We start from the raw sequence: 26,455 nt of genomic DNA on the forward strand, positions 1-26,455 counted from the left end.
TTTAGTATTGTTTGGATGGCAGATGTGTAGCACAACAACCGAATACAATACCAGATTATTCGTCACAATTTGCATATAGGACTTATAAGTAAGTTTAAAATTTTTATTAATTTATAATTTATTATCTGTGTTTTATTTTATTATATTTATTAAATTTATTGTAATGTTTATATTAATTTTGTTAAAAAACAAAAAAAAAAATTACATAATATTGGGATTTATTATTTCGATAATTTATTAAAGTGAAATTTTTTTCAAAGTTTTTGGAAATGGTTTAATATGTGACACAATTGACGTATTATGTAGGTAGTGTTATTATTGTACCATATAATATTGTGTGACTAACAAGAAAATTTTTTAATACTTTTAATATTTAATAATAACATTTTTATATAATTATTAAATTATGTATTATATATTTGAAATAAACTTTCTGGAGATCTCAAATTTAAATTTGATTAAATATATCTTAATGGAAAATGAAAATTTTTTTATAGTTAAATGAAGACTGACATCTAGACCTAGAAAGACTGACATATCAACATATAGTATTAAAATAGTCAAAATATTTGGTACTTTCATAGTAGACTTTAAAACTAAAAATGAAATGACTGATTATGGCGTAGTATAACTGATTTTAAGAAAGATGGTTTTTTAAAGTTTAAAGTTACTTATAATATTGAATTTTTACTTCTAAATCATAAAGCACAGGCTATTAGAGATTTCTTTAATTTTTAAGTACTGACACAATAATTGCGCGTTTTCACATTATCCTGTAAGATCTCATTGTATACAGAGTAATTTTAAATTGCTTCGTATTATAATACATAATAATTATAAATTTGTTATAGAATTTTTCATTTCGGAAAATTAAATGATCTAACACTGAAATTAAATTCACTTAGTTTACAATATGACTTAGGCACAGTAACAAAAACAGAAAACAATACAATTATACCATAAATACAAACGTTATATAGAACGAAATTGTAGATAATCATGTATGTACATAACTTAATATATAGAAATTCATAAAAAACCTACTGTAAAATTAAAAACAAAAAAACAACAACTTGTTACTAAAAACTGATAAAAAATTTTATTAGAATTTTTCATTTTCAAAAACAATTTTGAAAAAAATTTTATATATACCAACATAAAATAAAATAAAAACGAGAATTAGATAATAAATCGAAATATTTCAAAAGTTGTAAGTAATTTAAAATTTTACAAAATAATTTTAAAACATTTTCAAATATTTTATATAAATTTTCTTTCAAATTTGACAAAAAAAAAACACACTTTAACACTAAAATATTATTTGAAACAACAACAACAAAAAAAAAACAATGTTTTTTTTCCTCTTAAATCCAAATCAAATATAAAACACCAAATATATATATTTATAACTTATTAATACCAACTACAACAACAACACCATTATAAATCATCGACGCGAATTTGTAATCAACTCTTTACAACAAATCAAATAAACATAAAAAACAGATACAATAATAATAATAATGATAAAACCGATGATGATAACGATGATGAAAATGATGACGATGATGATGACGATGATGACGATGATGATGAAATTATTGAAAAAATTAATATTGATAATAAAAGTAACAACGAAAATAATGATCAAATTGATTTACAAAATTTACAAACAGCCAGTCCAATTTATAAATCATATTTAACAACATCATCGTTAATCAAAATTCCATATAATAATGAAATCACAACTACAACAGCAAAAACGATCATTGATACGAAAATAATAACAGGAACTGAAATTCCATTTAGAATTTCTTATACACCTGATATTGAAAATAATTCTTATACAAAATTTCATATATTAGCACCGCATACAAATAGAATGCATCCATTAACATTAGTACAACATAAGAAAACGACATCAGATGATGTTATAACTGCAAGGGATATAACGACAACTATAGCAACAGCAACAATAACAACTACAACATCTAAACCCACAGATATATTAATTACACAAAAACGTCCTACAATACACCAAACACACACGCCATTACATTATAATTTTTCGAAAATATTTAATAAATCATTTCATTCAAATACAAATATCTCTAATCATTATTATTATAATAATGATAATGATAGTAACAATAACACAAAAAAACTATCAATAATATCACAACACAATCACACATTAAATACATTAATTAATAATGATAATAATAATAATAAGAAAAATAATAGAACAACATCAATTAATAATTTTAAATCATTATCGCTAAAACCAATACGTTTGCGTAAACCATTTGATTATTATTTAAATTTATATAATATTAAAAATCGTAATATTCATAATAATGGTCATTATTATAATAATAGTTCAACAACATCATCATCATCCTCCTCAATTAATTCTTCTATACATAGTTCAGCAACAACTACACCAACAATAACTACATTATTAGCTACAACAACAACAGCAACAACTACAACTAATACGGATGATAATAATAATAATAATAATAATAATCACAATAATTTTAATATACCAACACCAAAATATTCAAAATTTACAAAATTAATTCGAAAACAGCATTTTGAAAAATATAATTATGAAACAGAAAACAATAATAATAAAGACAATATAAATATAAATATACATAATAATGATAATAATAATAAACAACAAAATAATGATAATGATAATAATAATAATAATGATAATTCTGATGATATTATTGATCCTGAAACAATATTGGAATTAAAAAAAGAAATAAATTTGAATTTAAACAATAATGGCAATAATAATAATAATAATAATAACAATAATAATGATAATAATCCATTAAATACAAATTCACATCATACATCAACATCACCAACACATAGAAGTTATATATTTGGTGGTCGCTCAACAACACGTAGCCTATATTTTGATCAATATTATCGTAAATTAACAACAACAACAAAAACCCCAACATATTATATTGAAAGTATTGGTCAATATTTTAAAAAAACAAGTATAAGCTCTAGTACAAGCAGTAGTACTGGTAATACTAATAATAATAATAATAGTAATAATAATAATAACAATAATAATAATGATCATAATACTACTATATTACCACAAAGACAAAATAGGCAACAACAACAACATCATCAAGAATTAATATCTGATTTACATGTGATACCAGCTACACAACATCAGAATCATCCATCAATATCAACAAATTATCTTGGTGATAATACAAATAATTTACCAGTTAATATATCAGTTCCAGATCGAAGGATAGAATAAAAAAAATAATAAGCACATAAAATATTTTTCATTTTATTATCGTATATATATAGAGATTTGAACATGGAGAAGAAGAATAAGAAGGAGAAAAAGAAAATCACATACAATTTCATATGTCATTAATTATTTTATTACTATTATTATATTCTTTATCGTAATTATGTTTAATTTAATTTAATTTAAAATATTTTAATTTTTTTTTACAATTTTTAAATTATTATCATATAACAAAAAAGAAAGAAAAAAGCCAACAAAAAAAAGGACAACAATAATATCAACTAAAATTTATTGATTAATTAAAAATTAATAATTAATTATATTTTTTTAATTATTATTTTCATTATGTGTGCTCTACAAATTCATTATATATTGAAAACTGTTAAACGTATTTAAATATATACATATATATATATATAAATATATATATATATATATATATATAACTTTACTTGTTCTTGTTTTTCAACAATATGTGTGTAAAACAAAAATAAATGTATATAAAAAAAAATAATAATAATTATAATTTCAAAATTGTTTTTTCATCGAATCGAGTACAAAAAATTAAAAATGTATAACATCTACAAAAAAATCTCCCGCCTAAAAACAAAACACAACTACTACATATTCAAAAAAAAAATTATATTTTATAATAATCAAATATTGCGCGCTAAAATAAAATCGGGTAAGAAAATTTCTACAAATTTAAATTATTAAAATTAAATTTTTTTTAGAAAAAAAAATTTTAATAAATAAATAATTAAGCAATATTATTAATTTAAAATCAATAAAACATTTTAAATAAGTTAATTATGCATTTATAGCTAAAATAATTATTAATTTGTAATTGGCCATTAGCGCTCGCAAATATCACACACACAAAAATTGAACAAAAAAATACACATTTTTTACATAAACCAAAACACACATACATCTACACAAAATGTTGATTATTAAATAGTTTTGTAATTTATTCTTTGAAAACTAACATTTTAATGTAAAATTAGAATATTTTTTTGGTTAAACTTTCTTAAAAGTATATAAGAAAACAGAACAAAAATTAAAAGAAGCTACTCGTATTCAGGATACTCGTATATATTCGACAGTAAATCGGATATGTCAAAAGTGTCGCACAGTTATAGTACAATAATAGTACGAAAATTGGCAAAAATGGTGATTTTACGATATTTGTTTATGGATTTTTATAAAACGATTTTTTCAAACAAATTTGAAATTCAACTCACCATAACATTACTGCTTCATATCGAAATATTGCAGTACTTCGAGATTTACTTTAATGTATGAACCAAATTACATTCAATGTGTTTTGCTAAAGATTGTTAAGATGAAGCTATATCTATACTTAGATACAACGGGTTCGCTATTTATTGTAGCAAGTATCGTTTTTCAAAACAAATTTTTCTATAAAAAGAAAAAAATTCTTTGTTAATCTTTTCTAATCGTAATCTTCTAATATCGTAAAAATATGAGCAATTTTTGAAATCAAGAATAGCGAAACAAATACTTCTGATACAATCCACTGCAAATCGATATTTTTATTTACGATATTGCATTACGATATTTACGATATTGCGATTTTATGAAGTTCTATGAAAGTTTTCCCAAAGAAAATATTATATTTTCAGTTATTTTAATGGAAATTTGTTTTTTTTTTCATATTTCAATAGTAAATAGTTAAATTTCATCATAATTTGTTTTATTAATGATTTATGGGCTTTCATTTAAAAGTACATTGATATGTATATTTGTTTTTAATAGTTGAAAACAAAAAAGAAACAATAAATAAAATAATATTTGATTTAAAAATGTAATACGCACACACACGTTTAACATAATTCGATTATACAAAATTTAAAATATAGAAATTCATCGCATTTTAAAATAAGAAATGTATAAATTTGGTGTAAAGTTATAAATAATAATAAAAATAGAAAATAAAGGAAAAAAAGGATAAGAAGGATTAAGGATGTGGTAAAAGAAAAACTTCATTTCAAAAAAAGTATAAAATGAATTCAGAAAATAAAATAATAATAATAATAAAAAAAAAACACACTAAACTCCTCATGTCTACCATTTGAAAAAAAAATATAATGGAGATTCACACTCTACAGACAGAAAATTCTCCAAAATATCGAAAAAAAAAAAAAAAAACAAAATTAATTCATTTTGTTCACCATTTTGTAAAATTTTAAGTTTTTATTTTATTTTTTTTATTTTATTTGCAGCATTCAATTTTTATTTGTTTCATTTAATTTTATTTATTTTTTAAATCATTATATTCATTATTAATACATTTTATATTTATTTTCAGAGTTAACGTTAAGATTTTTAGTAAATAATATTTTTAAAATTTTATAAATGCTATTAAAAATACTCAAAAGAAGTTAGTTTCTTAATAGATGCGATATTAATTAGGCTAAGTTGGTTCAATTTTGTAGGAGAATAATGGGTCCTCTTCTGAGTATCGAATCACTAAGTGATAGTGATAATTATCGTAAAAAGTTCGATATTATTATTGTAAACACAAACCAATTTATACAAATGTTTTGTGTTTATAATAAAGTTTTTCAAATTTTCACGATAAATATCATCATCACTTAATTATTCGATACTCAGAATAAGCACCAATAGATAGGTATGACATTAATAGATCAAATGTATTTAGATTCTGTAAACGTTTACCCTTAGTAGCTTTCATTTATTGTAGTATTTGTGGACCATGAAATATGAAATGTTAGGAGGTTATATTTAATCTTAATTCAAGGATTTGTATATTAACTGCAAATTATTTGTATAACCAAATAAATAATAATTGACGTACAGGTGTAAAATTTTTGTTAACTTTTCAATAAAAATGTGCAGTTTATTTTTCTTACGTTATTTATTTTTAATAAACAACAATTAAATTTAATTATTTTTTCTTAATTTTTAATTTAGTTTTATTTCTTGAATATATGCAAAAAATTGAATATCCCATAATTTATACAATATATATTTTAGATTTCGACAGCCAGACTAATGTCATATATCTACCGTTTTCTTACAGTTTCATTAATATTTTTGTATGAGTATAGGATTTTTATATTTCTTTAAAATTTTTCTTATTCTACGTTATGATGCTGTTTTATTAATACTATTTTAGGAAGAAACAATTAAAAATTTATAAAATTTGCTCTTTTACTAGTAGTTTTTTGGTTCAAGTAAAATTTTTTGAATTTATTAAATTAGTATATGTAGGTATGTATTGCATTAAGTTGCTCTTAAAGACACAATTTGCTTTCATTTGCCAAAATTATTTAGGCTATATATATAGTAGGACATCATTTTTGCCATTTATTTAAAAAAAAAAAGTTATTTTAATTTATTTTTATTTAAATTATTTTGTTTTTTATTTAAAAGCCGTAGTTAATGCTTCATTTAAATTTTTATTTTACTTTTTAGTATATTATTTTCATAATAGAAAATTTAAATTATTCATTGTTTTATTAATTAATTCTATTGTATACGCTACTCTGTTTTTTAAAATTTTTACTAAATTTTTATTTTAATTAGAAATGCTACTGTTTTTGTTTTTTTTTGCTCTTAGTTTAATTTTAAATTAAACATGAACTGAGAAAATAAATAATTTTATTTTTAAATAATTTCATAAAAAATCATCAATTCATTTACATAATTAATTTTGAATGTAATAATTTAGTAAAATAATTACAATAATAAAACCATATGAATTTTATATAGTAAAACAACTGCATTTTTCGTTTCAGTAACAACATTTTTTTTTTTAATATATTTTACATTTAATTAAATTTTAAAATTACAAAATTATTAATAATGCTTCTTTTTTATTTTTTTTCTTTTCTTTCAATTACAGCGGGAAGTAGCAAAAATGACAAACAGCCTAAAAAAGAAAAAAATTATTTTTAAATATTAATTTTATTGAATGAAAATGTTAATTAATTGAAAAATTAAAAAAACAAAAATTAAATGAAAATTTTACCAACGAAATTTAATGTTTGCCATTATTTTAAAAATAATAGGTAGATTTTTATATTTATATAAAAATAATATTTTTTTTTTCTAAAACGAATATTTTATATATGTATGCAGAGTGATTCATTATCAAAATAAAAAAATATTTAATTAGATTTCATATAAAAACCTTTGTATATAAAACGGTTTATTTTGTGTTACAAATACTAAAACATTAAAATTGGGGCTTACTCTCAGTGTGGAGTCACTAAGTGTTAGTGATATTTAATCACAATAATAATATTAAATTTTTTACGATCATTATCCCTATAACTTAATAATTCGATACTCAGAATAAGCCCCATTACTTTCTTAATTAATTTTGAAAATCAGAGTAATTTCAAAATTCTGGGGGCATATGTAAATTTATTTAATATTGGAAAAACATTCTAGTTCCTACTTTGCAGACATTAATGTGCTGTTGCTAATCTTTTTTTTTTTTTTGAAAGAATTTTAAATACGCTACCTTGTTATTCGCTACATTTTTATCACTACTTTGCGGAAATATAACAAAATTTAATTCTGAAATATCATTGCAAATGAAAATTATTTCACTAATTCGTAATTTTTCACAAACAAACGAAAAGAAAGAAAAACGAAAAATAGGAAAAATGCTCATACTTTGAATTAACGAAAACTAGAATCATTTGTGAATCATTTCATATGAATCATTCTGTAAAAATATATTTATAAAAAATGTTATATATTTCTTATAACCTTAATATATATATTTCTAAATATAATGTAAAAATGGAAAGGAAAATTTAATTTTTTTTAAATATGTTTTTAATAATAAAAAAATTATGTATTTTAAATACTTTATGTATTTGCATAAAATTTTAATTATTTTAGTATTTTTTGATAATGACTGTAATTTGAACGAAAACTAAATAGGGCAAGCAAGAGATATGGTATATATACATATATATATATATATATATATATACACAGTGTTTTAAATTAATTAAATAAATTAAAAAAAAGTAGAAAACTAACTGAAATTAAAAAAGAATCAAAACACAAATATAAAATGATATGCATATAATTCTAATATAACAGAGCTAAATTTGCAAATAAAATTATTGCTCAGAGCTAATTATCTAGTAGATTAATAAACTGATATACAAGTGGCAATCACAAGTTAAAGTTTGTTATCGCTTTATTATCAAATATGATCTGATAGGTTTTCCTGCAACTAATTCAAAACTGAATCTATTAAATTTTAAATTTTAATATTTATATTGTATTTAGTTATTCTAAATCTCCTGCTTAATATATAATTTACATTTTGCAAAAATAATTAATAAATTTTAAATTTTCTAATATTGCTAATAGAATATTTTCCTCCATGTTAATGTCTTAGAAATTATAGTAAAAATTGTTATATTAGAATTATTTGCATTTTATTTATTTTTTTTTAAATATATGTGATAAAAAAGTTTTTTTATATATATAAATCTAATGTAAAAAAGAAGATATCTTAATAAATACAGAATTCTTAAATAAAAAAAAAACAAAAATAAAATATGTGAAATTTTAATAATTATTTAACAAGTTATATAGAGGATTTTGAATGAGCATAATAGAAGAATGAGCATAAAGAATGTACATTAAAATTAATTATTAAATTTAAAATTTTTAAAATATGTAATAGTAATGCAAAATATTGAAATTAAAATCATGAATTGACATATTAACAAATTATACAATTTATTCATTAAATCTAAATAAAAGAGAAATCATCTTAATGGCATTTAAAGACAAAAATTTATGAAGTTCGGCTTATTATTGCTCATTAAAAATTAATATCACAAATTAAATCACGTATACACCCATATTTTATTAGTCGCATTACCCGACGTGATAGGTAATTGTTGTTTAAAAATTTTAGAATAAAATAAATTTCGAAATTCGAAATTCTATATTAAAAAGCGCAATTCTTACCATCAAGACAATCACTTTCCCGACAAGTGAATGCGACTGACAGAATATGTGTGATATATTTTATTTAAAAATGATGTATCCTATATAATATAAATAGCTTAAAATTTATTCAAAATATGTACATATAATTTTAAATTTTGTATACAAAAAAACAAAAAAAAAAAATAGAAATCAAGAATTTTTTTTCATATTTTATACATCTAATGTATTTTTTTTTTTACGTAAATAGTTTTTAATAATTAATTTTTAGAAGATTTGCAATTATGATAAAATAATTATAATATTGAAATGTGCATAAAATATAACTATATACATTACAAATTTATAAAATGTTACTTAAACTATATGAATTTTAGGTAAGTACATACAATACAAACAAATAGTATGTACAAATTATATTACATTATATAACATAAACTAGCATTAATATTTACATACATAGGGTAATTGAAACTTTTAAGGCCATTATCAAAATTGCATAAGAAATCTCTAATATTTAGTTTTAAATACTTAAAACGTAATTTCTTTGAAATTCAGTTGTAATTGCCATTTCTATTTAGCTGTATTTGTTCTCAAAATCCATCGTAGCAAATAGAATCCAAATTTTGTCCCTATCCTTTATGTACATCCTCTTACAAATTTTATAATTAAATATTTTGTTATTTGTGAATCTAAAAAGTTTTTAAATTTAAATGTTAATAAATTTTTATATAAATTTCTTCAAAATATTTATTTGTATTGATAATTTAGAAAATTGTCTCAGTTTTTTATACCAATTTAGAATGTTTTTATGCTCAATTGTTCCGCTAGGACTGCTTTATGGCAGTTTCTTCAAATCCGGTAATTGTTGATACCTTAAAATGAATTGAATAAAATTTTATTATTTCTAAATTTGCCAAGGTTAATCTTAAAAAAAATCGAAAATTATTTTGACAAAATTATAATACTCTAGAGCAGAGTGGGGGAACTTTTCACCATAATAACTTTGGCAAAGTTATTGATCTTAAAATTCGATTTTTTTTTATTTTAAATTCAGTTTTGTTTTTTTTCTAATTCAATTTTTTATTTAGAGTTCAGCCCCAATTGCTGCTCTAGAGTTGTAGACTGTTCAATTTTAAGTCGAATATCTGCAATTATTTAAAATTCACAATTATATGAACATTGTCTTAATGAATTTCTAGTATTTTTAATGAATTTCTACAGATATACTTTTTGTTTTAATACCATTATGTATGTAAATATGTTCTTATACTTATAAATTAAAATTTGTATTAATATATAAATATGTACATAATATTTGATACAATGTACATACTGAAAATATATGCACAAAATATTATTTTATATTATGTAGGTTTAATATTGCAATAAACAAAACAAAAAAAATTAAATATTTAGTTATATAGTAAATTTAATAGGTATTCATAGATAATATTAAATTAATTAGATTGTATACAAGAAATAGAATTTAAAAAATAGTTTGTAATATGTTTTTAAACATTTCCTAAAAAAAAATACTCTTTTATCATTGACTTCACTTTTAACTCAATAAAAATTTTAATAAGATTTTAAAAGAAAAATTCATAATTAATTTGAAGCTACTGGCGTTTGTATGCTGTGGAATTTATAGGGAAAATGCTTATGCATCATTCGATTCTAAAAATAAATTAAATATTAATATTATTATTATATTTTAAAATGTGTTTTTTTTTTGCATACTACAGAATCTAGAAAACAAATAACTAACTATTCTAGCTCTAATATTTAAAATATACTTAATGTTAATTTCGATACTGCCTCTCCATTTCAGTAATTTTTCAATATTTTATTTTCAGTATTGTTTTAATTTTTATATTTGTATTTTAACAAATATTTTTATTTTATAGTAATTGAATTTTAATTTTAAATAATATTTTTTTTTGCCATACATTTTAATAATTATTCAATTTTCTTTAATATTTTTTTTTTATACTGCCTTAATATTTCTTAAGTTTTTGTCTATTGTAATTTCATTTATTTTTTAAATATAAATTCACATTTTATTCTTTTTTAATAAAGAAATGTTTAAGAATACATTATAAATGTTAGAAATTAATATTTTTTTTGAGTATGTATGTGTACTTATGCAATAATTATTAATATATTAAATATAGTTATTAAATTGTAAACTCATTATATACTATAGAATTTGTAAACTGGAATATAAAAGAAAATTTATATTATCTGATATTATAAATAATTTAAGTAAATAAATAATGATAAAAAAAATAGAAAATAAATAAACAAAAATTGAAAGAAAGGACGGCATGTGCTTTATAATAAAAATATTTTTTTAAAGAAAACACTCTACTTTAATTATTTTATACTTATAACAATTACCAATTTCAGGAAATCTGCATGATATTATGTATTATATTCATCCTAGAGGTTTAAAGCTGTAGTCTCTAAATGGAAAATGTGGAGCTTGAAAATAGAAGAATCTCTGATTTATTGTTCTTGAAATCTAGAATTTCAACAATTCAGACTGCACTTAAAGTTTTACTTCAAATCTCAAAAATCTTTTTCCATTATTATAGAACTACAGGAGTTAACTAACATTAGAACTTTAAGAATGCTGCGATATATAATCATGCTTGTTTTGTACAAAAGATTTATCGAACACGTTTTGTATTAGGTTCCAAGTCAGAATTAAATTTTCGAAAACCCCAAAACTTAACTTAATTTTTTATCTCAACATCAAGAAGATTGTTTGTGAAATTTTCTTTTTAAAGGGCTTAAAATAAATTTGACTTCTGTGAGTTGTTTTGATGTTAATATGAGAACTCTTGTATCTTACATTTCGTTTTTAATGTATGTATTTTTATTAATATGTGTAATATTCAAAAGCATTATACTTTCAGTTCAAAAATTTCTGGATATCTCACATCTAGTAAACGAAATTAAATTTATTTTACCTCAAATAAAGGAGCATTTTCAATAAACTTACCTACACATACATATGTGCATTAATAAGCTTCTGTGGTATATACATACATACTTTCCCTCTTTCAGAAAACTTTCCAAACTTCATCCTGTTTCAAATAATTGCATTTATATTTTAACTCCTAGACTTGGATTTATCATTCAAATAAGAAACGATTTCACGGTTTTCATACTAATGAAAAAAAATCTGATTTCCGTTTTTTTTACTACATAAACATACTTTTATTTTTTTCCTTAACCAAAAATCAATAAAAAAATATTCACTTATAACATCTATATACCAATATGCATGTATGTATATACTAATTTCAACATTTTATCATTATATTATTTTACAGCAAAATATATGTAAGCAATTTTACTGTTTTAATTTAATCAGCTTTGCTACCAATTAATGGAAGATACTGATTATATGTGATAAGATTGCGTACTAGAGCACCGCATGATATTATGCATATTAAACCAGCTGGCATAAATTTTCCACTGTTTGCAAATCTTGATCCCATTATACCAGCCAAAACTAAAGATGTACCCAATTGTAAAAGAGGTCTGGGTGGTTCTTGTGAATTCAAATGAGCACCATAGCCTAAAATACTACCGAAAATAAGACCGGCTCCTAAAGATGGTATAGAACCTAAAATTTTATATTTATAATGTGCAATTCATTGCTATAAGATTGTAATTTTTAAACTATACCAGCTTTAGTGTAACCTATTATTCCACCTGCAGCAACCGTAGCTGCATATAAATATCCAATTAAATCAGCAGGCATTTTTTTAAAAATATTATTTTGTTAAACTGAGAATTGCAAGTGTCACCCTTTCACAAAATATTTAGTAATTTGAAATGAAATTGATTGACAGAACTAATTGTGTTGCCGTTTTAAGAATTTTTTTCGAGACAATTATTTTAATTTCGTGTACAACACTTACACATATAAAAATTGAATCAATATATATTAAAGTCGAACAACGATACAATATCAATTACAGGTAATAACGGTAATAATGCGCATTATCAAATTTTTTGGCGGCAGTATTTGTATAAGTATGCTAATATTATTAAAATTAGCTGTTGAATCAAGTGTTTCATATGAAAATATGGATATTTTACCAGTGATTAGGAAATGCAGCGTAGATTTACCTTTACTGCATCTTTTAACGACTATGACAGTACTAACATTAAAAAATTGTACTATAATTTTGTATTCAGCCAGTACTTGACATTTGAAATGTCTATTGTCAAACTAAATGTCAATTATATGTTGTACAAAATCAGATTTGTTTACAAAATCAGATGGTTTTTAGAGAATTTTTAAATTATTTATTATATGTAGATTTTCAAAAATTTAAAAATAAGTGGAATTGTATTAATAACATTGTAATTTCAAAGTTATCCAAAAGTATTTAATTTATTTATAAACTGTAAATTGAGGAAGAAGAATAATTGTCATTTCAAGAAGCTACAAACAAGAGAAAAATATTTATTTTCTGGAATTGAGATATAAATAATTTCATAAAATAGCTAAAATGGCATCAGCTTCAAGCAGCAGTGCTAGGTAAATATTATTAGATAGCGATACTTCATGCGTAAAGTGGACTTTTTTTCGAAAGAAAATTTTCTGAAGTTACTTTTCATTAAATTATTTTATAATAATATTTCAAGTTTATTTCCGCTTTTATTTTAAGTAAATGTGGAACCATTAGTCATAATGCTTAAGAAGTTATATATTTACCAAGAAACCGAATTCATCGAGTGTTATGCTTCTTACACGATTTGCTTCTGCTCTAAAATCTTTAATATTGAGAAAAAGTATATCGTATGCTTGTTAAATTCCTAAAAGATTGCGTAAAGTCTAATAAATAACCAGTATTTTAAATAATGTTTACCAATATAAAATTAATTATTATTAATAAGTAATGACAATAATAAAAAATTTGGGTCATTTCAATTCTAGACATTTATTTGCTGATAGCAAAAAAAGGTTGGCGGACAGGGTAGCTGTCAATGTAAATAATATTGGTTCTGTTTCAAGGTTTGTTTCTTGACTAAAATGAATTAAAATTTTTTTCAATGTTTAACTAAAGCCTTTTTATTTAATATAATATATTCAAGGCAAATTGTTCGTGGTTCTAAAACTAACGAGGTAAGATTTCAAATTTCAATTTTAATGAAGCTAAAAGAAAATCATAATTTTAGATTTTATCACAAACAATTCGAGATTTTGCTCAATGTGAATCAGCTATGGATAACTCAAGTGAGAATCTCCATAAAATGGAATTAATTCGTCAACATATGGGCTATCAATATGAATCAATTAGTCAAAATGCAATTAATTTGGAATATATTCATGAGCAAGTGACAGCGATGGAAAGATGATTTGAAATCAGTTTATAAATTATTGTGCTTTATGTTCTTGAATTTTAAATTGGTTTTATTTTTAATCTTATTGTAAAAGTATTCCCAATTTCATTATTATAGAAGTTTATCAAAATTTTGTATTAAAATTGGTCGTCTTGTTATTAGTATGTTCTTAAATACTTTGTATTGAATTATATTAAAATATATTAAAATGTTTAATATAACATATGTATATTAAAAATTGTATAGAAATAATTCCTCAAATAATAGAATTAATGTGAAAACTGTTTATTTTGCTTAATTCAATTTAAAATAATTATTTTAAGCTACTTCCAGATATCTGATCGAATGTTTAAAATTTCTTAATAAATTTTAATTAGGTATATAAGTATATGTATAATATGTATTAAAAATATGTATTATTAATCAAAATTAAAAATTTATATTAAAAATAAAGTTTTAGTTATGTATGTATGTATATCTACCCGTATATCTACTACATTGTGTTTTGTTTTCGGTCATAATTTAAAATTTAGTGGTTTATATGCAAACATTAATGTAAATTAAATACAAGGTGAAATATAATATTTGAGATGATTTTAAGCAATAAATTTTCTACTTTTATTTTTTTTTGTAGAAAATTTCAAAAATGAATATAAAAAAACTAAATAAAATCCCAACAATCCAAATTAATATTATTCCGATTAAATTTTGTATATTGAGTGTTCTTATACTACCGTCGTCCAGACTCTTATTTTCTCTTAGGACATCTTGTATGTAATTATCTAGGTATTTCCTGGTATTCTAAAATAAAAATTAAAATTTGAAATTTTTGTATTGTATCACAAAGTAAATTAATAAAATAAACTGCTTCAAACAAAAATATAAGCGTATGTATGTAATTACATCCCATTCCCAATATTCGAGTAACCCACTTGCATGAAGTGCTAAAATTAATTTATCAAAATTCTCCAAATATGGCCATAATTTCGGCACAAAAGCGACGCAATATTCATAATATAAGTCCTCTTTCATGACGTGATAACGTTGTGCTGCTTCTCTCGATATATATTCAGGTATTGAGTAATGACCTTAAATTTTAATATGAAACGGTAGAAATTGTATGTTATAACAATAATTAATAAATATAAGTAAACTGTTTCTACCAAAAGGTAATCTTTCAATCACAAAACCAATATTTTCGTTCAACGAACGTTTTTTTAAATTTTCCATTGAATCGATTTCATAGAGTTGAATTACTTTTCGTATCAAGGGCTAAAAACATTTACATATATAATTCAAATCTAAAATTAAATCAGATTTTATTTAGCTATTACATCTTCAGATTTTTCCATTGAAAATATCCAATTTTCAGCTGTTCCAGTCCATATCATATTATGTTGTGCTAACCGTTCAATTGTGTCTGTGGGATCTTGAAAACTTTCAAAATATAAAATATAAAAATACAAGATACAAGTTAAGTAAAGTAGGTTGCCGGATAACAGGTAAACAATATTTTATTATAGTTTAAGTATTTTAATAAAATTATAGAAGTAGAAATAAGATTTTCTTACATTGGTAAGGTTAAAATGCTTGCCAAACCACCTTCATAAACAGCATCAATTACTAAGTTGATAATTAAACATGAAAATAAAATAGTTCTTGAAATTAAATCTGTATGAGTTTCATTGAATCCTTGAGATAAAAATATTCTTAATGTAACACTAAATCCATATATAAAACTTTCCTTCTTTATTTGATTACTTCTCTCATTAGACTGATGCGAATAACTTAAAAACAATGACAAAAATTCAATTATTAAACAAAAAAGTAAAGCTATCCATAACTGCCATGAAAATGGTTGCAATGGTAAGAAAAATGGTATTTTTTGTCTGAAAAAAGTTATATCCCGTAACTTAAGGTAAGGTTAATATCGGACAAAAAAATCTAACACTTACAATGGTACTGGTACAATATTTGTCACACCTGATCTAGATAATGGCATGCTAATATCAAAATGCAAATATTCTCGATGCCTAAAATAAAAAATAGGTAAGGTTATTATTTAATTAATATATTTAAATATTTTCGATTATCTTATGATATTATAATATTTTAAGTCCTCTTTCTGTTTACCATAAATACAAAGCATCAATTGCTATTTCACATTTGCCTTTATTTAAAGCACCCAACAAACCTACGCCGCTCATATTCCAATATGCTGTACCCCAATCTTTACTTTCTTCTACAAAATGAAAATATTATTTTAAAAGAAAATTAATTTATAAATTTACGTACCTATATACACTTCAACTGTACAATTATGTCTTCCACAAAAATAAAGTAGGAATCTAGCTTCAGTGCCATCCAAAAATAAAGGTTGTCTCTCAGTTGCATTTATTATTTCAAGTACATTAGCTGAATTGTTCTGAAAAGATTTAATTGTTTTCATAACAAGTAACAGAGTTAAATTTTAAGTTTAATATTGAAAGCTTAATAAAATATGTAAGTAAAAGTATATTAAAATGAATATATGTACTTTTGTTGCAACAATGAAGGGTCTATAATCAAAAGTTCCCAATTTTATAATTTTACCCATTAAATTGTATAGTTTATCTGGATACAAGTTAATATTATATTGAAATGTTCGATTTAAAATAAAATATGTATTTAAATGTATTATTTTTTTTGAATCACTGATTGTTGGACCAATGAAATTTTTTGTCCAAAATTCAATTTTTGTTTCATCAATAATATGAGCGATTAAAAAATCTGGCAGAACTGTAAAAATAAAACTCAATATAATTTTTGTTTTATATTAATTATTATTCAATTATTAAAAAGTTTTCTATTAAACTGAATTATTTCTTGCTCTGCAATATAAAATCCGCAATATTTCATGGGTATTTAAGGACAAGGCATTAAAAAATCAAAAATTTGCCTTAAATTTCGAAAAATGTAGCAAAATGAGCAAGATATAATTGAAGAATTCTATGTAAAAGCTAAATATTTACAATTTATAAGATGATGGTCCATATCAGGATGACTTGTTATATCATTAATTTCAGTATTATAAATTAATAAAAATTTATAAAATTTAAATCGTTTTTGTAATCCATAACTAATATTAGTGAATCCATTCATAAAAATTGGTATATTTTCTTCAAAAACAATGAAATGCTAAAAATATTAAGCAAAATTTTAAGAAAATTTTTATAAATAATAAATAATTTAATAAAATATGTACCTCGCAGTTGCAATTTTCTATTAAATTATTTAATTCAGTAATAAAATTTTCATAGATTTTTAAATTTCTTGTTATTTTCAAATTAACTATTTGAATTTCATTTTTTGAATTGATGTTGAAAAATAAATTTTGATAATTATTTTGAAGTTTATTTTTGTCATCCCACAAAATACATATGCTGTTATTTGATAAAAGATATTTTTGAACTAAATAGAAATTTTTATGTTAATAATTTTTTAATGAAAATTTTAAATTTTATTTAAATAAATATTACTTATAATTCCGAATATGGTTATGAATGGTAATTGTGGAATTATAACCATATTTTAAATTTCAAAACTTGAATTTATGATTTTTAAGAGTTTTGCTTAACTGCGTACAGTTTTGATTAAATGCGATTTATATAATATTTTGTCCACAAACTTAAATACGTGAGGTAATAGTAAAGAAATTGAAGCGACATCTTTTGTTTGCATGTTAAAATATTCATGATTACCTTATTCTGTTTTATGTTGTGAGAGTAGGTATGTATACACTTTTACTTTAAAAAATTTAATAATTATGTTGACTTTTACAAATTTTTAATAATAATTTTAAAATTACTTAATTATATTTATCGAAATTTGCAATATTTACTTATATTTAACTTGTTCATTCAATTTATATATTTTGAAATTACGTTAATTATGTAAGGTTGTGAATGGTTATGAGATATATAACGCAAATTTCAATTATATACTCGTATTATATGTATTTATCTCTTTTTTATGAAAGACTTATTTGGATTGAAATTTAAGGTTTTTGACGTAAATAAGACAATAAATTTTGTTCGAGTTTAATTCATAAAATCATGATTTTAAGCCATTTTGATTGTTTTCAAGAGCAATTTGCTACAGTTTTAAATAACATTTTTACACTATTGTATATCACAATATCCTCTTGTATTGTTAGTTCAATTAACTTTAAGTTGATTTTAGTAATCAAGTTTTCAAGTAAAAATTACATAAAATGATGCACAAATAATTTATTAATATTAAACATAAATTATCAGATGATTTTATGAATTTTATATTTTTTTTATAATAATTTTAAAATATGTATAATTTAACATACATATATAAGTATATGTATGTGAATGTAAAAATTTGCATTTAACCTATAATTACACTTTTATTACGAAAATACATTACAAAAGGTTATGTTGAAAGCCTTACTTAAAAGTGTTACAATTATGCTTGTTCATATTACATTTACACAAATATATGTAAAAATGGTGTATATTTGGTAAAAGTTACCACAAAATTGCTTTTAATTTCGTGAAAAATTAAAATTTTAAAATAAAAACGAAAAATGTTTTTGTTTTAAACATTTCCTTTTTTTTCTGTTTTGGAACACTATGAAATCATAAAAATATTTATGCAGTTGTGTAAACGCGAACAGAGCCATATTTGATTTTTATAAAGGCTCTAATTAAGGCTATAAATTTTATATACCAAAATTCAATTTAAGTGAGTTTAAATAAAGATATGCAAAGTAATAATGAAATGTCAGACTATATGCAGGATGTAATATGCAGGAGATTTCACTCAAGGTTGTAAGTAATTTCAGGGGGAAATTTATTTTTTTGATTAATTCCCTGATAAAATTCGTTTGGAAGGTGTAGGTGAGAGAAGAAAATTGACAGATTTTTATTTTTGTTCTTAAAGCTATTCAAAGTGGATCATGTCAATAGAATTTATATTAATAAAGGTACAGTTATAATAGTTATATTAGTCAATTCAGCTCCCAAAATTTTTCAGATTGTAATGAGCAATGTATTAATCCTCTGATTCCGATTCTGTTTAATTTCTATATTTATCAATATACGAGTATACATAAATACAAAATTGTTTACGAACACGCACCTTCACATATACAGTTATAAAAATATATTTTTGCATTTAATGGTGTTTTAATTATATTAAAAATATGCATCCATTAAAAATTAATAGAGAGAGTAATTAAAAAAGAAAAAACAAATGAGTAGAAACAGAAGCAAAAAACGAAAAACGAGGCTAAAAAAAATATTTTTTCCTCAAAAATTTTCAATCAGGATAATTTTTAAAACATAATATTACGAACAAATTTTACCTGAATATCTCATTCTGATTATATAATATAAAAATATATGTAAAAAATATTATTGTGAAGCCATAATATACATGATATAATATATATAATATATATGTAGCATGTATGATAAAAAACAAAAAAATATATACGGAAAACTTGTTTAAAATTTAGCTGATTTTATTTTTCAAAAATTTTTTACATTTTTTTTGTTATATAACCATCAATTCACCGTAATAAATGTTTTATTGTATGAAAATTATTGCTTTTAACGGTAACTAAATGAAACTTTTACAAATATAATTAATACTGTTTTATTCTTATTTTTTTTGTTTTTTGAAAAAGTTATAAAAATAAAAATTAAATTTTGAGATTTTATACTTCAAAATAATTAACAAAAATAGATTGGAAAAAAATTATTAATAATAATGAGTAATGAAGTTTAAATTATTTTTTTTATGGTTTTGCTAATAGCTCTGGCACAATTGTTTTCAAAATAAGTGAAAAAAAATCTACATCTGCTTAAAAAATGTTGCCATGGAGCCGTAATTTGAGTAAATTCTGAAATTGCATATTTATAGGAGTATGAGGTAAAATTTTGTTTCCGTGAATATTTTTTTTTATTATGACATTTATTATATAAAAATATTAATTTATAAATTTAATTATAATTACATTATGTTTTCAATGTATAATAATTAATTATGAAAATTAAATGGATTTTAAATGATCAAATTTCGTGCCAATTAATAAATTAGTATTTATATTGTGACATTTTTCTTTTTACGTTAAATGTTTTTATGCAAACATTCTCTCTAATTTTAATCAAGTTTGGAATTTTAGAATGTCGCACAATAATGCAGGCATTATACTACATTTTTCAGTTACGACGACCCTCTTTTTTGCTATGCTTTTTGGTAAGATCTCTTAACAATGGAATACGTAAAATTATTAAAATATATCATTAAAGTATAACGCTCATTTACAGCAATAATGACATAATTAAAAAAATACGATTTCTGAGTTATTTTGTAATGTAGTAAAGCGAATATATATTTGATTTGTGTATCTTACCTTCACTTCCTAAATGTGAATGTTGATAAAGGTGCATTTTTCAATTGTAAATACTATATAAAACTCCTAGGCATATAAACAAATAGTATATATTTGACTATATTCAAATTATATTTATTTTAACTTTGCATATAATTATATTTTATTTAATGAAATCGCCTCAAGAAGAGAATTTTGAAATTTAGTATAAAATTTATGCGTTTATGCAACGGATAACCAGATTGATATATTATTTGCACAGTTATAAAATTGAACTATTGAAAATTTATTATTTGTTTTTATTTTTGGCATAAAGTCATTTTAATATCATCCTAAAGACAAAAACTCAATGCGTAAAACATTAAAATTTTATATATGCATGTACCTATACTTAAATGTTTGTACATGTGTTAACTTCTAATTCAATTACATTTAATATTCATGCTACAAATCATTACCAAAAGCTAAAAATTTATTACTTTACGAAAAGTAAAACTAAATCAATAAATATTTGTACATGAATGGTGAACATTAAAAAAGAGTACATAATATGTGTGTATATCAAACGTATACAATGCATACAAAATTCACGAATTTGCATGAAAGAATGCATATAGCAGTTATTAGTAAATTATTTTCGACAGGCATTGTATTCCTTAATAGCATAGTATATATAGAAGTGTGTTCTGTCATTTGCCAAATCATTTATACATCAAAAAGAGATAAAAATAATAAAAATTGAGCGAGAAAAATAACAATGGAATTTTTAAATGGTTCTGATCTTGTATATTGTGAGAATAATTTAGTTTACGTAGGTTAATAGAAATGGGAAATTTGGGATACAATATTGTTTAAAGAATGATTGGGTGTATTCTGAGTATCGAATTACTAAGTGATAGTGATAATTATTTTAAAATGTTCAATATGATTAATGTAAACGCAAACCAATTCATACAAATGCTTCGTGTTTATAATAACGATCTTGGGATTTTTACGATAAATGTCCCTATCACATAGTGATTCAACACTCAAAATAAGCCCGAATATTTGTTTTCGAATACAAATTCTCTCCCTTCCAACACTTGGAGTTTTTGAAAATGCAGTTCCTAAGGTTAGAATTGAAATGCTTTTAAAGCTTCATGTATAAATTAAATGTAGAGGTTTTAAGGCTTTGCAGTTCTGACTTTAAGAACTGCATTTTCAAAAACACCCACTCCTATAATAAATTTTTTATTCAATCAGGCTTAAATTTTAAATAATTTGAAGAAGCGAAATTTTATCTCTATAATTTAAATATTTGAAACGAAATTACAATTTAATAATACAATAAAATTTTGCAATTTTTTTTTTAGTGTATAATTGCAAAATGAAATATAAAAACTGAAATGAATGACCTGAACTACGTTTTTCTCTTATAAAAAAAAACTGGTCAAAACAAAACAGAAGGCATAAAAAAGCCTTCTGCAGGCTTCTCGCTAAATTTTTTCTTTTTTGTTTTAAAAATAAAATTTTCGGAGGAAAATTCATATTTTTCCACTTAAATTTGTATGAATACTTGTGAAGTTCGTTATAAAATTGACGTTCCAATTATAAAATAGATTTTGTGTTTTATTGATAGGTTTTCATTTTGGGCTAGAATAAAATTCTTTTAACAACTAAATTTGACAATTCCATTTTTATTCAATTCCATTCATTAGCGAATCTAACAAGTTTGTTTTTAACATTAGCAAGAATGCACTGCACGAAATGAATATTATGTACCGCAATAGGAGACTTCCCTAATAATCATTGAATTGTCATAATGTCATTATAACTAAAGCATTAAAAAATAGTTGTCACTTTTTTGTTATTTTATGTACATATGGCGATGAAACGGTGGCATGTAAATCATTTTTATGTGTGGTCTTATTTAAAAATCATTGATATGGTGACTATGACAGAAAAATAACATAATATTCAAAAATGCAAAAAATATAGATGACTTCAAAATTGTGTGTGTACCTATACTTGTATATTGTATATGTGGGTATAATTCATACTTTTATAATTTTTGAATATTTTATGCTTTTACAGTTTATATATTTTGGCATTTGCCATAAGTACTTTATTTTCAATTTTCAAAATCATTTCTATATACATATTTGTGACAAAAATAATGTGAGTTGATATACACAAAAGGCTATCAGAAAAACGTCATGCACATAAGTTTCATTCATATTTTACAAAATTTGTTCACATTTTCACCATTATAGATCCTTATGAAATAAAATGTTTTGAATAATTTGCTTTTAAAATTCACCTACTGTAAATTTTTTGTTTTTTTTTACCCATTATGGTGCTAAAACAATAAATAATAGTGACTACATACATATACATACGTATATTCAAGTAATAAAGAAAAATAAAGAAACCGAATAAAGTAATTCAATAATTTTGAGAACATGGGCAGTGTGGTGAATTTGATGTAGAAAAAGAGAATCTTAACAAATAAGATAAAATTGAATACATGTTGAAAGTTTCGATGGGTTGAGGATATTTTATTCATTTGTGCGAAAAGTCTGCTTACAAATTCCATAAAAAGAAATGTGTGAATTCATTAAAATTAACACGTTTCCTTTAATAGCTGTTAAAATAGTAAATCAATATAAATATTTCTTAATTTTAAATAAAGGGTTCGGCGTGCTTCTTTTATAACCAAAGAAATTTTTACTTTTTTTTCTATATACCCTGTAAATTTTTTATTATTCATTTATAAAAACGGTAATTTATCTATCAATGTGTACATTTGCCTTTCTCTCTCACTTTTCTTTGGTTGTTGTTTTCTTTATTCTTTTTGGTTAAGTTCAATTCGATGTTTTGGGTTTTAGGAAAAAATTTATTCCTTTTATTGAATTTAAACTATGGTTATTGTGTGTACGGACTTTTAAAAAGCAGATACGAGCGAAGAACACCTGTTGAAAATCAATTTGTTGACTTTCTTTATTACCTAGCAACTCGTTTATATTCTATTCAATATTAATATTGCAAACAAAGAGTACGAGGGAATTTCTTTGCAATTCTCTCTCTTTTTTTGTTGTTTTGTAATAAAAAGGTTTCATTTATAAAGGACAGAAATTTTTCTTTGGTTTGTTGCTGTTATTCTGTTGATTTATTGTTCTCAAAAGGTTACATGTTTTACTTTTTCTTTTCTATTGCTTTTTTTCTATAATTTTTTTTTTCTTTTTAATATTATGGAAAGCATATTTGAAGATAGTAAATTTTATATTTGAATTTTAAAGAAATTTAAAAGAATAGTTAACGACACACAAATATGTACATACATACATATGTGTATATATATGTGTGATTATTGTAAGCTCAATTAAAATTTGAATACTTTATTATTTTAAAAAGAGAGAACAATCGCTTAAGGGGGAAAGCGGTATTAGCGATTTCGCATTAAAATTATTTGTAATTCAATAATTTTCGTAAGAGTCCTTTTTTTGTACTCGTAAGTGAGTCCTTTTTCTCTAAAAAATTCTTAAGTAACCTACCAATTTTATATTGTTATTAATCTTCCATAAATATTAATCAGCTATTAATTTTTATAAAGTAATGCGAGGGTTTTATCAATAGCACACTGCAACTCAACGAAATGTTGTTTGATTCAAAAACCAGCCTGGCCACTGCAAATTATGGTTTAATGATTTAATATCCAAACCTAAAAACAATATGCAATTAATGTCTAATATATAAGATTAAAATTGTAATATAAAAATAATGATACATATATCAGCTATATATGTATGTATATATAGCTGATATATGTATCAGCTGGGTTACATATTACTCACTGTCACAATTATTTCAGAACGGCACAATTTTCGAAAGACATCTTACGACAAAAATTATTTCGGGAAAATTATACAAGCTACAGAAAACTTATTATCAGGTAAAAAATCAATTGTTGTGTTTCTTTTATGGGACATAACACCCTAAATCATTTCGAAATAGTTGTAAGTCTTTTCATATAAATTGTTCTTTATCTTTAAACCCTGAAAAGTTAATATAGAAATTAATTGAAAGTGTTATATTCTTGCAGTATTACATCTGAACTAAATGAAAACACTGTGTGCGGCGGCGTTGCAGTGGCAGTATACTCCCTTAAAGAATTCAAAGAATAAAATTTACAAATTATTCAATTGAATCAATTTAAGAAAAATTAAAAAATATTGAATGTTTTTCGTGTTTCCTAGCAAAATAAATTTAATGAAATTCAAAAGAAAATTCAATATACGAGTAACTTACCTTTGTCCTTATGATTACAGGCATTACAGGTTCAAAATAGCAAATTAAGTCAATCGAAATTCCATATCATAGTTTTAATTGTTTTACATTATATTTTGTAAGTTGAGGTTGAGATCAATTCATAAAATATTCGTCTAATAAATTTTTCAATGTAAGTTGAGATTTTTCAAATGAAATAAATACTCATAAAATACATCAAATTAAAATCGTAAATTAAATTAGATATAAGAGGGAGAACTTTTCTTCTATTTAGTTAATTAATAATTGATGATAATAAAACGATTTAGGTCAATATTCATTATAGACACACAATGACATTAATTTGTAAAATATTTTACATTCTTATACAATAATTACATAAAATATGCAGGGAGTATTTTATATACTGATTAATAAAAAATTTGTTTTAACGTCATTTTCTATATAATTCCAAATACTTACATATACATATGCATTATATATTATGTTAAAGTGTGTGTATGTTACATCAGTTTATTAAAAGTTCATTATGATAAGATTGATTACAAGTCATTACTTCACCATTTTCTTCTATATTCCATTTAAATAAATATTGTATTTTGTATTTGTATAATAATAAATTTAAATCATTATTATTTTACCAGCTTCATTTTAATATACTTACGAGTATGTATAACAATTGAATTAGAAATATGCTTATGGTTTGTGTCAAATCAATTGTCATTGCAAAATAATGCTATGCAAATTTTTGATTTTAAATTTTTCCACAAAATGAGATTAATTTAATTTTATTATATAAATAGAATATCATGTAAATATACAGTGATAAAATAAAATTTTTGGGCACATTGTTGTAAGTTTACTCTAGAACTTATAAACGTATATTTAGATGTGTTTTTTTAGCAAATTTTAAAGTTCATTGGATTTTCCCGAAGGGAACCAAAGCGCTTGGCCCTTCTCACGCCGACCCGTAGGATCTAGATATCTATATCTAGTCCCCTGACAAATTGCAGTATAGAAGACACCTCAAGCCGTGAGAAGAGACAGAACAATTCTAAGGGTTTTTTGTGATCACAGATTTTGCAGCAAAAATATTTTTGGGGATATTTAAAAAAACCTTTTGTAAAATTTTAATCGCGTTTTCTGGC

At 22.4% G+C, this 26,455-nt stretch overlaps 4 protein-coding genes across 7 annotated transcripts in view; 2 read left to right on the forward strand and 2 right to left on the reverse strand.

Moving 5' to 3' along the window:
- Window positions 1–7,780, forward strand: part of LOC129612684 (A disintegrin and metalloproteinase with thrombospondin motifs like) — a 114,143-nt gene extending 106,363 nt beyond the window's left edge. For 2 of the 4 annotated variants that reach the window (XM_055526437.1, XM_055526436.1), the window contains exons 14-16: window positions 6–88; window positions 2,380–3,980; window positions 7,188–7,780. In XM_055526437.1, coding sequence (XP_055382412.1) covers window positions 6–88; window positions 2,380–3,298 — 1,002 coding nt within the window. In that variant the 3' untranslated portion in view covers window positions 3,299–3,980; window positions 7,188–7,780. The remainder of the gene's footprint in view (window positions 1–5; window positions 89–2,379; window positions 3,981–7,187) is intronic. The other 2 variants (XM_055526438.1, XM_055526439.1) reach the window with 2 other exon arrangements.
- Window positions 7,781–12,474: 4,694 nt separating this feature from the next.
- On the reverse strand, window positions 12,475–13,106 carry LOC129612728 (transmembrane protein 14 homolog). Its single transcript, XM_055526485.1, has 2 exons — window positions 12,968–13,106; window positions 12,475–12,905 (listed from the first exon to the last, which is right to left on the reverse strand). Exons 1-2 carry the CDS (start codon window positions 13,041–13,043, stop codon window positions 12,643–12,645), a joined length of 339 nt encoding a protein of 112 aa, XP_055382460.1. The 5' UTR covers window positions 13,044–13,106; the 3' UTR covers window positions 12,475–12,642.
- Window positions 13,107–13,570: 464 nt separating this feature from the next.
- On the forward strand, window positions 13,571–15,112 carry LOC129612724 (uncharacterized). Its single transcript, XM_055526483.1, has 4 exons — window positions 13,571–13,829; window positions 14,229–14,306; window positions 14,387–14,417; window positions 14,471–15,112. The coding sequence occupies exons 1-4, from the start codon at window positions 13,801–13,803 to the stop codon at window positions 14,648–14,650; spliced, it is 318 nt and encodes a 105-aa protein (XP_055382458.1). The 5' UTR covers window positions 13,571–13,800; the 3' UTR covers window positions 14,651–15,112.
- A 100-nt stretch (window positions 15,113–15,212) lies between these two features.
- The window catches only part of LOC129612716 (ionotropic receptor 21a-like), a 45,799-nt gene continuing 34,556 nt past the window's right edge, over window positions 15,213–26,455 (reverse strand). The window contains exons 2-10 of the mRNA XM_055526472.1: window positions 17,172–17,413; window positions 16,931–17,060; window positions 16,769–16,877; window positions 16,591–16,668; window positions 16,207–16,524; window positions 15,970–16,072; window positions 15,799–15,907; window positions 15,539–15,723; window positions 15,213–15,436 (exon numbers count right to left, since the gene is read on the reverse strand). Coding sequence (XP_055382447.1) covers window positions 15,254–15,436; window positions 15,539–15,723; window positions 15,799–15,907; window positions 15,970–16,072; window positions 16,207–16,524; window positions 16,591–16,668; window positions 16,769–16,877; window positions 16,931–17,060; window positions 17,172–17,413 — 1,457 coding nt within the window. The 3' untranslated portion in view covers window positions 15,213–15,253. The remainder of the gene's footprint in view (window positions 15,437–15,538; window positions 15,724–15,798; window positions 15,908–15,969; window positions 16,073–16,206; window positions 16,525–16,590; window positions 16,669–16,768; window positions 16,878–16,930; window positions 17,061–17,171; window positions 17,414–26,455) is intronic.

The sequence above is a fragment of the Condylostylus longicornis genome, unplaced genomic scaffold, assembly GCF_029603195.1.
Source record: "Condylostylus longicornis isolate FDR11 unplaced genomic scaffold, ASM2960319v2 ptg000076l, whole genome shotgun sequence".
In the NCBI taxonomy this organism is placed as follows: domain Eukaryota; kingdom Metazoa; phylum Arthropoda; class Insecta; order Diptera; family Dolichopodidae; genus Condylostylus; species Condylostylus longicornis.